Consider the following 15,672-nt stretch of genomic DNA (forward strand, 5'->3'; position numbering starts at 1 on the left):
GCAGCTAGAAAAGCTAAATCCTGGATAGATAGTTTACAACCATTCTTTCTAGCAAGAACGCATTTAGTAATGAAATAAGCAAAGTAGCGGATAGCTGGGAGTTGAATGCTAGTGATTTTACCACCATCCTCTGAGAAACTCCTTCCATGACAAATCATCTCGAAGAGGCTTAAGAGCTCTCGCGGCGATCCCCTTATCTTCTCGCATGACCCCCATTGCGGTACTCTAATTGTTGTACAAAAATCATTGAATGGCAAGTTGACAGTTTTATTATAAATCTTATACTGAACCATGGGGTTAGATCGCGACCAATTGAACTTAAAATCCTGCACAACAGACATAGTCAATTTCGCATATTGGCATGGTTCTCCATCAACAAAATCATTCAACCCTGCACGAGAAATTAGATTCTGAACATCTTCCAATATTCCTGCGCTTCTCATGAAATCTGTGCACGGGTAGTAAGAGGGGTATACTCCCTCTTCGCGGTTCACTCTCATGACTTGTTGCACCTCCAATTCTTGTTGGTTAAGTTGATATCTATTCCACTCCATTTTCTGAAATTTTTCAACAAACAATATAAAATTTGATTTGGTGACATATAATCAAGGGGAACTACTATAGGAACTTGCTAGAGTACTAATCATGCATCAAAACTAGTTTATACAACTTAGAACAAGCATGCAAGCTCACTAAACATGTTACCTACAGCAGCAAAATATTCAAGATATACTCAACCAAACAAAATTCTACTTGGATAGACGGAGGAGTCACATACCGAAGAGCAAATGTGCCAAATTTCAGACAGAAATCTGGGCTGAGCAAAGAGATCGAAAAATCCTGAGCTCTTGAGCAAAAACGCGAGTGAGAGAAAGCTGGTGTCGATTTTTTCGGGAGAGAAGAGTCTGGGAGGAAGAGATGCTAAAGTGGGGCAAAGGGGGGCCCACACGCCAGGGTGGCGCGCCCCCCTTGCTGGCCGCGCCAGCCTGTGGGGTGCCACCCTGGGGTGCCCCACTGGTCATCCCCAGGTGCTCCCAGGTGCATTTTCGAAAATAGGACCAACGGTATAACTTTTGTGAATTTTTGAAAACTTTGAAAAATGCACATTTCTGGGTATTAAGTTTATTATTACTGGCCAGGAATTTTTTTGAAATCTCTAATTAACTAAGGAACTTTGCAAAAACAAAAGTGCTACAGCAAGTAAAACAAGTGGAGGGAGAAAGAGATGTTGTTTACCTCCTCTATGCATATAAAAAGTATTTGTTAACAAGGTTGATCAAGTCTTGCCACCAAATAAATTTTACATAGCATATGAAGAAATAACCTCAAATCAATCATGTTACCTTGAATTGTATTGATATGGATCCAATCATAAGATTTTGATATCCTTCTTTAGGCTCATATATAGGACAATCAATAGTTCCAACTTTGATAGTTCTCACATTAGAAATAGTATTGACTCCACATACTTTATCAATCCTCTTGGGAAAATAGACGGTATGCTCCTTATCATCAACATTGAAAGTAACCTTTCCTTTATTGCAATCAATAACAGCCCCTGCGGTGTTAAGAAAAGGTCTCCCAAGAATAATAGACATATTATCATCTTCAGGCATTTCCAACACAACAAAATCAGTTAATATCAAGCAGTTATTAGTAACTTGAACAGGAACATCCTCACATATACCAACAAGAATAGTAGTAGATTTATCAGCCATTTGCAAAGATATATCAGTAGGTATCAACTTATCTAAATAAAGTCTCTTATAAAGAGAAAAAGGCATAACACTAACACCGGCTCCCAAGTCACATAGAGCGGTTTTAACATAATTATTCTTAATAGAACAAGGAATAGTAGGTATACCTGGGTCGCCCAACTTCTTTGGCACTTTGCCATTGAAAGAGTAATTAGCAAGCATAGTGGAAATCTCCTCATTGGGGATTTTCCTTTTGTTAGTAACAATATCTTTCATATACTTTGAATACAGAGGCAATTTAATAGCATCAGTCAAAGGGATTTGCAAGAATAAAGGTTTCATCCAATCACAAAATTTATTATAGTGTTCTTCTTCCTTTGATTTTAGTTTCTTAGCAGGAAAAGGCATTTGCTTTTGCACCCAAGGTTCTCTTTCGTTACCATGTTTCTTAGCAATAAAATCTTCTTTAGTATACTTTTTATTTTTAGCATGCTTTTCAGGTTCATCTTCAACCTCTTCTTTATCAGAAGCATCATTCTTATTATTATCATTATCATTATCATTATCATTATCATTATCATTATCATGTTCATGTTCATTACCACTTTCAGTTTCAGCATCGGAAATAGAAATACTATTAGGATCATTAACAGGTTCAGAGGATTCTACAACATTTTTATGTTTCTTCTTCTTTTTCTTCTTAGAAGGAGCACTAGGGTCAATTCGTTGAGAATCTTGTTCAATTCTTTTGGGATGCCCTTCAGGATAGAGAGGATCCTGGGTAGAGACACCACCTCTAGTTGTTACTTCATAAGCATGTTTCTCTTTAGAATTATTTTTTAGCAAGTCACTTTGCACTTTAGTGAGTTGATCAATTTGAGTTTGAACCATTTGAAAATGTTTAACAAGCATCTTAACATCATTGGAGGTTCTCTCCACAATATCATGCAAATTGCTAATAGCTTGAGAATTTTCCATTAGATGATTCTCTACTCTCATATTAAAATTTTCTTGCTTAACAATATAATTATCAAACTCATCTAAGCATTGCGCAGGAGGTTTTGAATATGGAATATCTTCCCTAGTAAAGAGTTGAAGTGAGTTTACCTCAATCATGGATGAAGGGGGAATTATCTCACATATATCTTCTATGGGAGGTAGATTCTTCACATCTTCAGATTTAATACCTTTCTCCTTGAGAGACTTCTTGGCTTCCCTCATATCTTCATCATTCAATTCAATTAAACCCCTCTTCTTCAATATTGGCGTTGGAGTTGGTTCAAGTGTATTCCAATCATCATGATTCCGGCTTATTCTAGCCAATAATTCTTGACTTAAATGCAGAGTTCTTTTCCTGAAAACACAACCAGCACAACTATCCAAATATGCCCTAGACTCAATGGTTAGTCCACTATAAAATATATCAAGTAGAACATTCTTTTCTAAATCATGTCCAGGTCGAGCTCTGATAAGAGAACAAAATCTTGCCCATGCCTCAGGCAATTTCTCTTCATCTCCCTGATCAAACCTATAAATTTTCTGTAAAGCAATATGTTGAGCACTAGCAGGAAAGTACTTTCGAAAGAAAACATCACGCAGCTCAGTTGGACTTTTAATAGAACCAGGAGGCAAATTATTATACCAAGTTTTAGCATCATCCTTTAATGAGAAAGGAAAAAATTTAGCGACAAAGTAAGTACGCATCTTGACATCATCAGAAAACAAGCTACTCATAGAAGAAAGTTCAATCATGTGTTCTACAGCACTTTCTTTTTCAGTACCACAAAAGGGTGCTTTCTCTACAATAGCTATATGAGATAGATCAAGAGAAAAATCATAATCTTTATCCTTAATGCATATAGGAGATGTGGCAAATTTAGGATCAGGAGATAGCTTATGTCTAACAGTATATTGTGTAAGAAACTTTTTAATTTTTCTTGCATCAGCAGTAGCATTGCATCTATTAATAAAATCATCATTAAGCTCCACATAATCTTCATCAGGATCATCACTAGAATAATCAAGTTCAGGTGAATTAACAGGTGTAGTGGCATTTTCATTAGGAGTTTCAGCATTTTCAATTTGTCTAGACCTAGCAATTGTAGCATCTAGAAAAGATCCCAATGAACCACTATCATCAAGCACAATGAAACATTATCAATATTATGAGAGTTTTCAGATTCAGCAGAAGTACCAGCAAGTGAAGCTTGCGGCGGTGAAACAAGTTGACTTATCACAGATGGTGAATCAAGAGTAGCAGAGGTACTCAGAGTTGTACCTTTTCTTGTAGTGGATGGTAATATGACGACTTTAGGATCGTGAGTTTTACCCATGATGGAGAATTTGCAGCGAACAATATCAATCCAAGTGAACTTCCAAATAAAGCTATGCTCCCACAACGGCGCCGAGAAAAGCTTGATCTTGATGACCCATAAGTATAGGGGATCGCAACAGTCTTCGCGGAAAGTAAATCCCAATTTATTGATTCGACACAAGGGGAGACAAAGATTACTTGAAAGCCTTAACAGCGGAGTTGTCAATTCAGCTGCACCTGGAAACAGACTTGCTCGCAAGAGTTTATCGATACAGTTTTATAGCGATATGATAGTGAAATAACAGCAGCAGAGTAACAAAGACAGCAGTAGTGATTTTAGTAAACAGCAGGATTAAAATACTGTAGGCACGGGGACGGATAACGGACGTTGCATGGATGAGAGAAACTCATGTAACAATCATAGCAGGGCATTTGCAGATAATAATAAAACGGTGTCCAAGTACAAAGCAATCAATAGGCATGTGTTCCAATTATAGTCGTACGTGCTCGCAATGAGAAACTTGCACAACATCTTTTGTCCTACCAGCCGGTGGCAGCCGGGCCTCAAGGGAATCTACTGGATATTAAGGTACTCCTTTTAATAGAGTACCGGAGCAAAGCATTCAAATTCTCGTACTCCTTGCGGCAGAGGATGCAGTCATTGATGCATGCATGTATTTTCTGCACCTCTAATCCTAGAGGGCAGACAACCTTCTTTGCTTCGTACGTACTAGAGGGCAATACGTTCTCCCTGGAAGCATCTTCTTTATTATTTTCAACAACTTTTCAAATCCCTTGTCAGAAGTACCCATTCTCTGCCTTCCGAGCGGTTCCATTTCCGTCGCTCCGCCTCCGAGCGGACGACGGAGGGGGGGGGGGGGGGCGACGAGTTGCTGCCACCTGCCTCCCTCCCACAGCTGCCGGCGCCAACCATACGGTCGTGGTGGATCTCATGGAAGAGCGGATGCGGCGGTGGATTGGCTCGGATTTCTCGCCGGAAGTGAAAGCGGCAGACGGCGGAGGAAGAGAAAGCGGCAGATGGGAGTAGGGTTTTGGAATCGAGCTCCCCTCCGAATAATAAATAGGGGCCACACGCGCACTTTCTCGGGCACCCGAGAAAGTTTTTCGGGCCGGGCCGCCGTTCAGACGCTGCTCTACGGGTATATCGGCCCGAACCCTTAAATCCGCCGGAAAAATTCATTTCCGACGGTATTTACGGGGCTGTGTTAGAGTTGCTCTTAGTTCATGTGGCTTTGTGATCTTTGTGTTGGTATGTGTGAGTGCCGCTCCATTGTTGCAGATTTCTATCCGATTTTCTTCTAAAAACTAGACCCCTTCTTCTTCATTAAACCTTCTTCTTAATTAAACGAACTGTGAAAGGAATCTTCTCGTTTTCGAAATTCATAGCCGCGAAATGGAAAATTGAACACACGCTCCCTCTGCTCTCCATACCACGCGCCCAGAACGGAGCTGATCCTCTCTCTTACCCGCCCAAACTTTTCTTGCCACTCCAGCGATCCGCGCCGAGACTCATCCAGACCGTCCATACCGAACAGCGCCCGGGCATCCAACCGTTGCGGAGGACTGATCCGGGGCACCGACCCATGCACCAATCAGAGCCCACCTCTGTCCCTCTATAAACACACCCTGCTCCTTCTTCCCTCACATCGCATCCCAAGTTCCTCCGCCGCCGCCGCCGCCGCCGCCGCCGCCACCACTCCCAGCCCTCCATCGAACCACCACCTACCAACCTCCAGCAGCAGCGATGGCCCCCAAGGCGGAGAAGAAGCCGGCGGCCAAGAAGCCCGTCGAGGAGGAGCCGGCGGCGGAGCCGGCCGCGAAGGCCCCTGCCACGAAGAAGCCCAAGGCCGGGAAGAGCCTTCCGGCGGGGAAAACCGCCTCCAAGGAGGGCGGCGACAAGAAGGGCAAGAAGAAGGCCAAGAAGAGCGTCGAGACCTACAAGATCTACATCTTCAAGGTGCTCAAGCAGGTCCACCCCGACATCGGCATCTCCTCCAAGGCCATGTCCATCATGAACTCCTTCATCAACGACATCTTCGAGAAACTCGCCGGCGAGGCCGCCAAGCTCGCCCGCTACAACAAGAAGCCCACCATCACCTCCCGGGAGATCCAGACCTCCGTCCGCCTCGTCCTCCCCGGCGAGCTCGCCAAGCACGCCGTCTCTGAGGGCACCAAGGCTGTCACCAAGTTCACCTCATCTTAGATCTGCTTTCTTTGCAGTCCTTAGCAACTGCAGTGTCTGGTGGTAGTTACATCTGTTTATCTAGTAGTAGTCTTATTGCTGAATGGAAGCTGGTGGTCGTTGTTGGTATTGTCATGTGGTTATGAGAAGTGAAATAGTAATGATGTGGTGTTCTTTCGTGAAACCTTGGATCCTGATTAATTCACTCCTATGCTGCTATGTCTGAGTGATCTCTGTTATGCTAACTGTTACTGTTGAATTGGAATTTGTGAATATTAGTTGACATGCGTCAGTTCTGAAATTTGTGTATATATTTTGCAGGGAAGCATAGTGCATTAGTGCTAGTATATGTTGCTTCATATTTCAGGATGATACATTCATCATTCTTTTACAGTGTTTTGATGCTGCAATCTCCTAAAAAAGTAAGCTGTTTCAATGCTACACCTTATAATCGTTCTAACTTTTGTAACTTATACCATTTGCTCAGATTCTTAGAGATAGCGTAGAAATGAAATCGACATCTAAAATTGATTGTACTAAGCTGTTCTCAATCATTTTTGACCAAGTTCAGATTTTCCATCTATTTGTTTTGTGGGGGAAGTTTGCTTCCGGCACAGTTACATCTTCGCAAAGTGGCATCAAAACATTCAGTTGTTTATATCTTGGGCGAGTAAGAAAACTGCAGCAGCCAGTGTTGGGTACTCTTAAACATTCCAAGATCGAGTATATGCCATCATCTACTGTTTACTTTTTTGTTGAGTTCTGGTTGCTGCAATCCGCAGAATGTAGGCAATTAATTATTAAAAGCCTGTCCACAATCAAAAGAAGAGTAGGATAGTGCCACTGTGGTTGGTGCCTACCATACCTGATAAATAGTACCACAACTGAAGGCCCTAAGGTGGGCCCCACTTGTGATAAGAAAACCAAAACGATGACTTCTTCAAGTGCTAAAGTATATGCCATTTTGTTAATGAGAACACTGGAAGATGTTCATGATTTGATCCCTTATAACCCAAAGCGTCTCTCTGGAAAGTCCTTGACCATGTCGGCATTTTCCCACTCTTAGTGACATCTTATTTTGTTTCTACTTTTGCCTTCTGGAGTTCTGGTGTTGAAATGAATGGTGGAGCTTCTGCACTTGGTTCTGATTTTTTATTCATTCTTCCACTTTATTTTCTTTCTCAGAGCTCTTGTTTTTTGTTGTGCTATGGCTAGGAGAACGAGACAATAATGACTGAAACACAAAGGACACATGAATACATGATGGTTCTTTCAAATACAACATTATAGCTTTATTTGGTATAGTAGCAAATAGCTGCAGTTACTTAAGTTCTTGTAGAAAAGAGAAAGGCATGGGTTCTAGAGCGAATGTGGAGGTGTTGCAGTGGTTGCTGGATCTGTCTAAGTAGTTGCCATGCTCTGTGCCTTTTGTATCTCAAGCTGCAAATGTGGTTACTGTATGGTCGTATGCAAGATCTTCTTGTCAAGACCTCAGTTCTCCCCTAGACACTCCACACATCTATATAAGCCATCCAGGAATGTTATCTTGGGAACATGCTTGTCATCAAAACTGTCTCGTAATGTTTAAGGATCACTCAGAAATCATCCTTTTTTTTTTAACAAGCACAAAAATTATCGTTGGTCATCCTCAGAAGATATAAGGTCCATTTTTCCACAAAAGAGCATTCGGATGCTCACCAAACTTAGAGGTATTTTTTCGCACACGTAGTCTTGCAAATTTAACAGCTCTGCGCCAAAAATTGAGCATTGAAGTTAGACTGTAGTAAGCCACGAATCATGTTTGCAGCTACGGAACATTGCATCAATGGAAAGAAACACACTTGGAAGGACTGAATTTAGACAGAGAATGTGTGACTCACCCCAAGATCTTCTGTCTTGTCCTCTCCATTGCCTTGGCTTCTGAAGCTATCTAGATTATAATAACCCCTACATATCTTTCCCCAGTACGCTCAGTTGACCCGTTTTTTAAAAAGTATGCTCAGCTGCTGTATCATCGCTTGGTTTGCAATATGCCGCACCTCTTCCTCCTCGACTATGATACGAACCGGAAGAAGCAGCCGTTGTAGGGTCTGTAGTTTGAGGTTCTCTTCCATGACCAGCGACGCTGGGTTCGAGTATTTGTTGAACAAGAAAGATATGGACCGATTTGTTACTTCACCCTTAATTGCGGCCTCGATCCTAACGAACGAACCTCTTTTGTTTTGCGATGGAGAGCAGTAGATAAAACCTTGCTCGCACGGTACCGCATTGCTTCGGAATGGTTACACGCAAAGCGAAACACCAATGCTCGGAAGCGATTCTATCGCGTCACCATGGCCTTGGAGATGCATTCGTGTTCATCTGCTATAGCCTGATGTTGCTATTTTATGCAAGCTTTGATCCGAGTTAAGGAGTTGCTACCAGCCATTTATGTCATGTCATGCATACTGACGCAGTCTGTCATCTTCGACGTAATCAAAGGCAGATAGCGCCTGTCACCATCTTTGATGGTATCCTACGCGAAGGTGGAGAGAAAACAGATGCAACACAGGGGTATACAGAAACTGCATTTATCTCGAAGACATTACTCCTAATGATATCGCACAACAGTGCACTAATGGTGTTATTTCTCAGCTCTCCAAGTCTCACCTCCAAACCAATAATACAATGTACCAACACGGCCATCCTATCAAACTCCGGTATACGATAACATATCAGCTTAACAAAGGCTGGAACAGGAAAATTTTGGTATGGTGGTAAATACAGTACGGGTGTTTGTAAGATATACAAGAGAAACATGTTTAAGTTTAGCCAGCCGCCCAGGAAAAGAAGCTCAAGGTGCGGAGGCGAAGGATGGCAGCAGCCAGCCACGTTCCGTCGCAAGCTCCACGTAGGCTCCAAACTTCTCCTGCGCGTTCGGGATGTCGAGGACCAGGTCGTCGAGGCCTTCCTTGACGCGGGCGAAGCCTTTGGTCATCTGGTTGATGGTTATCAGGCCCTCGCCGAAGCACTCCTGGAGCAGGGCCAGGATGCTGGCCTCATTCTGCTTGTCCATCGCCATCACCAGCGCCTTCTTCACCACCTCATGGTTGAAGAAGGGCATCCCAAGGTCGCGGATGCACTGGCAGGCTTCACCCAGGTCACCACCGGTGTTGTATTCCTCAAGGAGCTTTGAGATCTTGTCCTTTGCGTCTTCCACTGCCCAGCCTGTACCCCCGCCCCAGCAGCGCAGTATCCTCTCGCCAGAGTGGCGCGCAGCAAGCAAAGAGCTGGCCATCTGGACGGTCTGACTACCGCTGCTATTCGGGCGTAACTTGCTGCTGATATCATCCAAATTCAGTGGCACCAAGACCTCGTCGATCACTGCCCTAGCCAGGAAGAGGGCGAGTTCACTGGGAGCATCCACAATGTCAAGAGCAGTGTCCTCCGCTGACTGTAGGAGCATTATGAACCCCTTCATAATGTCATCTGTGGAAAACAGTTCCAAACTGAGTGAAGAAAGGAGCACAGAAGCCATCTCCTTCTCCCTGTTCTTTCTATCCATAGCAACCGTAATAAGCTTCTTGAGGAAAATGGCGTTGTATTCAGGGGCAGAGAGCTCTTGAAGGCTTCTTAAGAGTTCCGGGACATCATCTGACATAAAATACTCCTGAATTATGTGTCCAGATTCTTCTTTAAAACGCTTCACCTTTTCACCACTTGCATTCACATGATCTTCATCAGAGGCAGCACATTTACTGAATGAAGCATCAAGCCACCCTTCAGATATAGCTGCTGAAAGCAGCTTGTCAAAAAATGTTTTGGCCGAAGGAACATCAAGGCTCAGGTCATCAACACTCTCAGCTACCCGAGAGAAACCCTTTGACACCTGATTAGAACTGATGAAAGAACCCGCTGTTGATTCCTTTAGCAACTTCAGGACTAATGGCTGTGACGATGGATTCTCTATGCCAAGGATGAGAGCACGTTTAACAACCTCATGATGGAAGAATGGAAGGCCCAGCTCCCTTATGCACCTAAAGGCTTCATCAGTGTCTCCACTCTCAATATACTCCCTCAGAATACTTTGGATCCTCTTTTTCGCCTCTTCTACAGTAAAGTAAGTGCTCCCGCCCCACTTGCTTTCAACTAATTCTGCATGGTGAGGAGCTGACAAGTAACTCTTCTCAGCAATTTGCAGAACTTCAACACCTTTTGAAGATTCTGGAAGCAATGCCCTGCCTCGAGTGAGAAAAACAGGAGGCAATATTTCATCAACAATGGCGCGTGCAACGAAAACAGCCAAAACATCAACAGCATCTGGTATATCCACAGATAGATCTTCTGTTGACTCAAGTAGCATCATAAAACCTTCACTCATCTTGAAGGTGCCCAATAGATCAGCATACAAGGCAGACAGCAGAACGGACGCCATTTCTTTTTCTTTATCATGGCGGTCCATCGCCATGGATATGAGTTTCTTCACAAAGTAATAGTGAAACTGATCTGATCCAAGATTCCTTAGCTCGGAAGCTGCCAGTTCCACGTCTCCTGTACTAAAATACTCCTCAATTACTGGAACTACAAGCTTTCTATAGTCATCTAATGTAGCAGGAACCTGCATTTTGCAGTGGAGGCTAGATTAGAATAATGTCGTATGAACGGAGAAAAAATATTGGTAATATCATAGACAATAGACAGGTCAAACCTTGTTGTTCCCATTAACTAATTTGTCCAACTCTTGGGATGGTGAAAAATCTGCATCTCCATGGTTGTTTTCTTCACTTTTCGCACCAACACCTTCTGAAATCAGCATTCATAGAGTTACAGCAATACGCATAGGAACTATTAGCAATAACAAAGATAAACCAATGTAAATCCACACATGAATAACACTAGAAGAAAACTACATATTGCCTTCTCATTTTGACAATCAAATCTAATTTCAACAAGGCCAGCATGTCACAGTTAATATAACAACAACAGTTTTAGTCGCATGTGATCGTAATGCACAGAAATGGCAAATGATACACGTGCTAATGGAAGGACGGTCATGCCTCGCCGCAAATGAATTTATTGCACATAACAATAATTTGGAGGAACAGGCCAAAGATACTGCAGTTGCACACACTCTAATAGGTACCTTCTGGGATCTAAGGGTTCAGATTATGCACAACATCCATAACTTTACAAAGTAGGGATGGTCTAGCTTGAGCTTCCCAATATACGGCAGTTGACATTTATGGAAAATAGCAATCAGATCCCTTAATTGGAGATTATGCTTTGATCAGCAATAAGCACAAGCTTAAAAGCACATAGCCAGAATTATGAATCAATATGGAAACAAAGGGCATTAATGGCACTGGATTGTATCGAAACTGACAAATATTTTAATGTTGAAGTCATGAGGAATTTGCACACACAAGAATTAGAGCCTTTTGGTCAAGAACAGGCAACCAAAAACTACCAGAAACTGTCAGTAGACTTCTTACAGGATTTGTAAGCGCAAGCTCATAACCTTCCAAACACGTAATCATACTACCGAACAGCCATGGAACGCAATGACAATACTGGGAGGAACATATTGAAACCGACAAATGCGCTACCAATTGTATGACCAAACCGGGCAGCAAACACTGAAGTCCAATATAAACAAGTGGCGCCAGTATAGTTGATGTCTACGTTTTGGACGTTTCAGCTTTGTCGGTGACCCCTAATGACATATCCTGAATTGAAATCCTAGGTTTGAAGGACAAGAAAAAACCACCTAGAACAACATGAAACACAAAGACAATACTCAGAGCAACATATCGAAACCGACAAATCCGCTACCAATTGCATAAACAAACTGGGCAGCAACTAAAGAAGTCTAACATAAACCGACAAATCCGCTACCAATTGCATAAACAAACTGGGCAGCAACTAAAGAAGTCCAACATAAACCGACAAATCCTTTTTTCTGTCGAATCCACAAGAATGTTGCACACCGAGGCACCAAAAACTCACAGAAACTGTCACAAACTTCTTTTAGTATTTGCAAGTACAAGCTCATAACCGTCCAAACATGTAGCCATACTACCAACCAACCATGGAACGCAATGACAATACCCAGAGAAGCATATCGAAATCGACAAATCCACTACCAATTGGATGACCAAACCAGGCAGCAAGCACTGAAGTCCAATAAGAACAAGCGGCGCCGTGTATTGTTGCTGTCTATGTTTTGGACGCTTCGAATCTGTCGGCGACCCCCTAACGACAAATCTTTAGTCAAAACCCTAGGTTTGTATTTTTAACGACAAAACTTTTAACTCCTTTCGGCGCCGTGTATTGTTGCTGTCTATGTTTTGGACGCTTCAACTCCGTCGATGACCCCCTAACGACAAATCTTTAGTCAAAACCCTAGGTTTGTAGTTTTAAACGACAAATCTTTTAACTCCTTTCGGCGCCGTGTATTGTTGCTGTCTATGTTTTGGACGCTTCAACTCCGTCGGCGACCCCCTAACGACAAATCTTTAGTCAAAACCCTAGGTTTGTACTTTTAACTCCTTCCAGAGAAGGAAATAAAAAACAACCTAGAACTAGGAGAAACCACTGATCTCCGTACAAAATCAGGACCCCAAGACATCCAACCAAACGGCGTTTTATTTTTTCCCGCCACTTTGAAACTACTACAAAGTAGAGCCAGTACCATATTAAAGAGAACAAACTCGATCCCGGTCCTGTATCGCTTATGATCCCCTGACGAGACTCCGCCCGCCCGCACGCACGGATCGAACCATGTACTTCCGAAACCTATGCTGCTCCATCAGGCATGCATAGCAGCAGGCAGGCGACCCTAAGATGAGCTAAATCTACCGCATCTCGTATGCACCTTCATCAAATCACCTTGTAGAGTTAGATGCCATAGCTCCAAGCAAAGCTGAACACTCCCACTGCCTAGGATTATAGACTATAGTCGGGTCTCTCGTGATTCCGAGACCGATTCCCATAACTTAACATAATTCAGCGCTATATAGAGAGCATAGATGAATCAGTGGTATATAGAAAGCATGGATGTGTACATAGATGGCCATAGAGGGGGCCAAGCCAAGCACAGACAGTCACCTTTCTTAGCGGTGTGGTGGTGGTGTGGGAGGTGGCGGACGGCGATCCCGCCGTCAGCCGGCGCGCCCCCTCCCGTGGCGACCCGCAGATGGCCCTCCGCCAGCATCCTGGTGGGCGACCTCGCCCCGTCCTCCGCCGCCATCTCCCTCCGCCTCCTCCGCGCGCGCGCGCTCCCTCCCTCCCTACAGCACACACACACGCAATCGAATCAGCGCCCAGATCGATGGGCGAATCTGAGCTGCGGCCGCGGCCGATCGGGGTGGGTTACCTGTGGAGATCGAGGGCGGCGGGGCGGATCACGGGCGCGGCGCGGTGAGTTGGAGCGAGGCGAGGCGAGACGGGGACGCTAGCGCAAGTGAGAACTGAGGATTACTTCCATTTTAGGAAAAATCTCCTTGCAAGACTGTCCGACTTTGTTCTGCTTGGCTTATTCGCTGAAGCGCAAAGCTGGTATACATAAAGAACGGCTATTTTTCCAGAGTGAATTTTGGCTGTACTAAGTTTGGTTTTTATGGAACAGACACATAGGATTTAGAGTCACTTTAGACGATTGTATGCTAGTATAAGGCTGGTGCCAATGGGGGCGGGAGGGGAGGCGATAGCGCCCGGCGCGGGGCGGGAGGCGGGCGGGAGGCGGGCGGGACGAGAGCGAGGGTATCGCCCGCTCCCGCCCGGCTACCGCCCGCGTTGGGGGCGAGAGCGAGGCGAGAGGCGGGGCGGCGCGCTGGCAGAGTGGGGCGAGAGGCGGGGCGAGAGGGAAGGGCTGAGGTGGCGCGTTCTGAGTGGTCGTTGGGGTAGCCGTTGGGGTAGCCGTTGCTGGTTCAAAAAATCCGAAAAAACCCCAAAAATTCATCCCCACCCCCTATAAATACCCCCATATGGTTTCAGTCATTCCACACCTCAATTCATCTCCTCCACTCTCCATTTCCACTCCTCTCAACGCCATGTCTTCGTCTAGCAGCAGTTCGAGCGAGGGAATGGAGGGTGATATGATCGAGCAGTTCCAGGAGGAGTATGAGGAGGAGATGCTCAACGAGGAGGTGGTGCCAAGACGTCGACGCCGCCGAGAGTTCATCAGGCGTGATCGTCTGGGTGCCCACGATCGGCTCTTCGAGGACTACTTCGCCGACGACTGCAACTATCCTCCGAGCTACTTTCGGCGAAGGTATCGGATGAGGCGCTCCCTTTTTCTGCGCATTGTGGATAGATTGGGTGAATACTCTCCGTATTTCACCCAAAGAGTTGATGGCGTGTTGGTTTTTCTCCCCTACAAAAGTGTACTGCGGCTTTGCGTCTGTTAGCTTATGGAGCCACTGCAGATACGATAGATGAGTGGCTTAAGTTAGCTAGACAAACTTCATCAGATTGTCTAGATAGATTCTGTGAAGGCATCATTGAGTGTTACGGGGAGACGTTTTGCCGTCGCCCAAATGTGGAGGATACTCAGCGTCTGTTAGCGAAAGCCGAGGAGCGTGGCTTTCCGGGCATGTTAGGGAGCATCGATTGCATGCATTGGCAGTGGAGGAACTGCCCAGTGGCTCATGCTGGTCAATTCACAAGGGGAGACATCAAACACCCTACCATAATCTTAGAAGCCGTGGCGTCGTATGATCGTTGGATCTGGCATGCCTTTTTTGGAGTGGCCGGGTCCAACAACGACATCAATGTACTCAACCAGTCGCCGTTGTTCACTGATGTGCTTAGGGGAGAAGCACCCGTAGTGAACTTCACGGTGAATGGACACGAGTACCACTATGGTTACTACCTTGCCGACGGCATCTGCCCCTCCTGGCCGGTGTTCATGAAAGGTGTTACTCTTCCACAAAGTGAAAAGCATCGAATGTTCACTTCTGCTCGATCAGCGCATTGCAAAGATGTCGAGTGTGCCTTTGGAGTGTTGAAGGCTAGATTCAACATTCTAGCAGTTCCGGGACGCTCCTACTCGAGGCGTACTCTTGGATTGATCATGCGTGCATGTGTCATTCTGCACAACATGATCATCGACGATGAGCGTGGTACAAATTTGGACAACATCTATGAGACAGTTGCTTCAAATGTCGGCCCTGCAATACACCACCATGCACCACCAAGCCTAGCAGCCAGGATTCAGATGGACACCGAAATGAGGGAGTCACCGATGTATACACAGCTCCAGCATGATTTGATTGAGCATGTGTGGGCTCATTCCTAGATTATGTAATTTTTTCAAATTTTTATGTAATCTTTTCAAATTTTTATGTAATTTTTTTTATGATGTAATCGGTAACAATTTTAGTTCAATAAAATAATTTCCTTGCATTATTTATATTGTTGTAATGTGAAAAAGAAATGCTGATGTTGAAGAGAGAGAAAAACTGACGTGGAGGAGAGAG

General features: G+C 44.4%; 2 protein-coding genes across 4 annotated transcripts; one reads left to right on the forward strand and one right to left on the reverse strand.

Annotated features, from left to right (window-relative positions):
* Window positions 1-5,673: 5,673 nt before the first annotated feature.
* On the forward strand, window positions 5,674-6,398 carry LOC127317071 (histone H2B.1-like). Its single transcript, XM_051347591.2, has one exon. It carries the CDS (start codon window positions 5,777-5,779, stop codon window positions 6,233-6,235), a length of 459 nt encoding a protein of 152 aa, XP_051203551.1. The 5' UTR covers window positions 5,674-5,776; the 3' UTR covers window positions 6,236-6,398.
* Window positions 6,399-8,768: 2,370 nt separating this feature from the next.
* On the reverse strand, window positions 8,769-13,725 carry LOC127317074 (MA3 DOMAIN-CONTAINING TRANSLATION REGULATORY FACTOR 1-like). 3 transcript variants are annotated; one of them, XM_071821212.1, is made up of 4 exons: window positions 13,568-13,725; window positions 13,301-13,449; window positions 10,902-10,993; window positions 8,769-10,811 (listed from the first exon to the last, which is right to left on the reverse strand). In XM_071821212.1, exons 2-4 carry the CDS (start codon window positions 13,440-13,442, stop codon window positions 9,048-9,050), a joined length of 1,998 nt encoding a protein of 665 aa, XP_071677313.1. In that variant the 5' UTR covers window positions 13,443-13,449; window positions 13,568-13,725; the 3' UTR covers window positions 8,769-9,047. The 3 variants fall into 3 exon arrangements, with proteins under 3 accessions (XP_071677313.1, XP_051203557.1, XP_051203555.1); XM_051347597.2 differs by having other exon boundaries at window positions 10,902-10,996; window positions 13,568-13,724; XM_051347595.2 differs by having other exon boundaries at window positions 10,902-10,996; window positions 13,301-13,482; window positions 13,569-13,705.
* Between the last annotated feature and the right edge of the window lie 1,947 nt (window positions 13,726-15,672).

This window comes from Lolium perenne, chromosome 1, assembly GCF_019359855.2.
Source record: "Lolium perenne isolate Kyuss_39 chromosome 1, Kyuss_2.0, whole genome shotgun sequence".
Taxonomy (NCBI): Eukaryota; Viridiplantae; Streptophyta; class Magnoliopsida; order Poales; family Poaceae; genus Lolium; species Lolium perenne.

Excerpts from the sequence above, each read along its gene's own strand:
- LOC127317071 (XM_051347591.2), top strand. The coding sequence starts at position 5,777 with ATGGCCCCCAAGGCGGAGAAGAAGCCGGCGGCCAAGAAGCCCGTCGAG.
- LOC127317074 (XM_051347597.2), bottom strand. The coding sequence starts at position 13,442 with ATGGCGGCGGAGGACGGGGCGAGGTCGCCCACCAGGATGCTGGCGGAG. Across the intron at positions 10,997-13,300 it reads CCACCACACCGCTAAGAAAG|AAGGTGTTGGTGCGAAAAGT; the intron begins GTGACTGTCTGT and ends TGCTGATTTCAG. Across the intron at positions 10,812-10,901 it reads TAGTTAATGGGAACAACAAG|GTTCCTGCTACATTAGATGA; the intron begins GTTTGACCTGTC and ends TGCAAAATGCAG.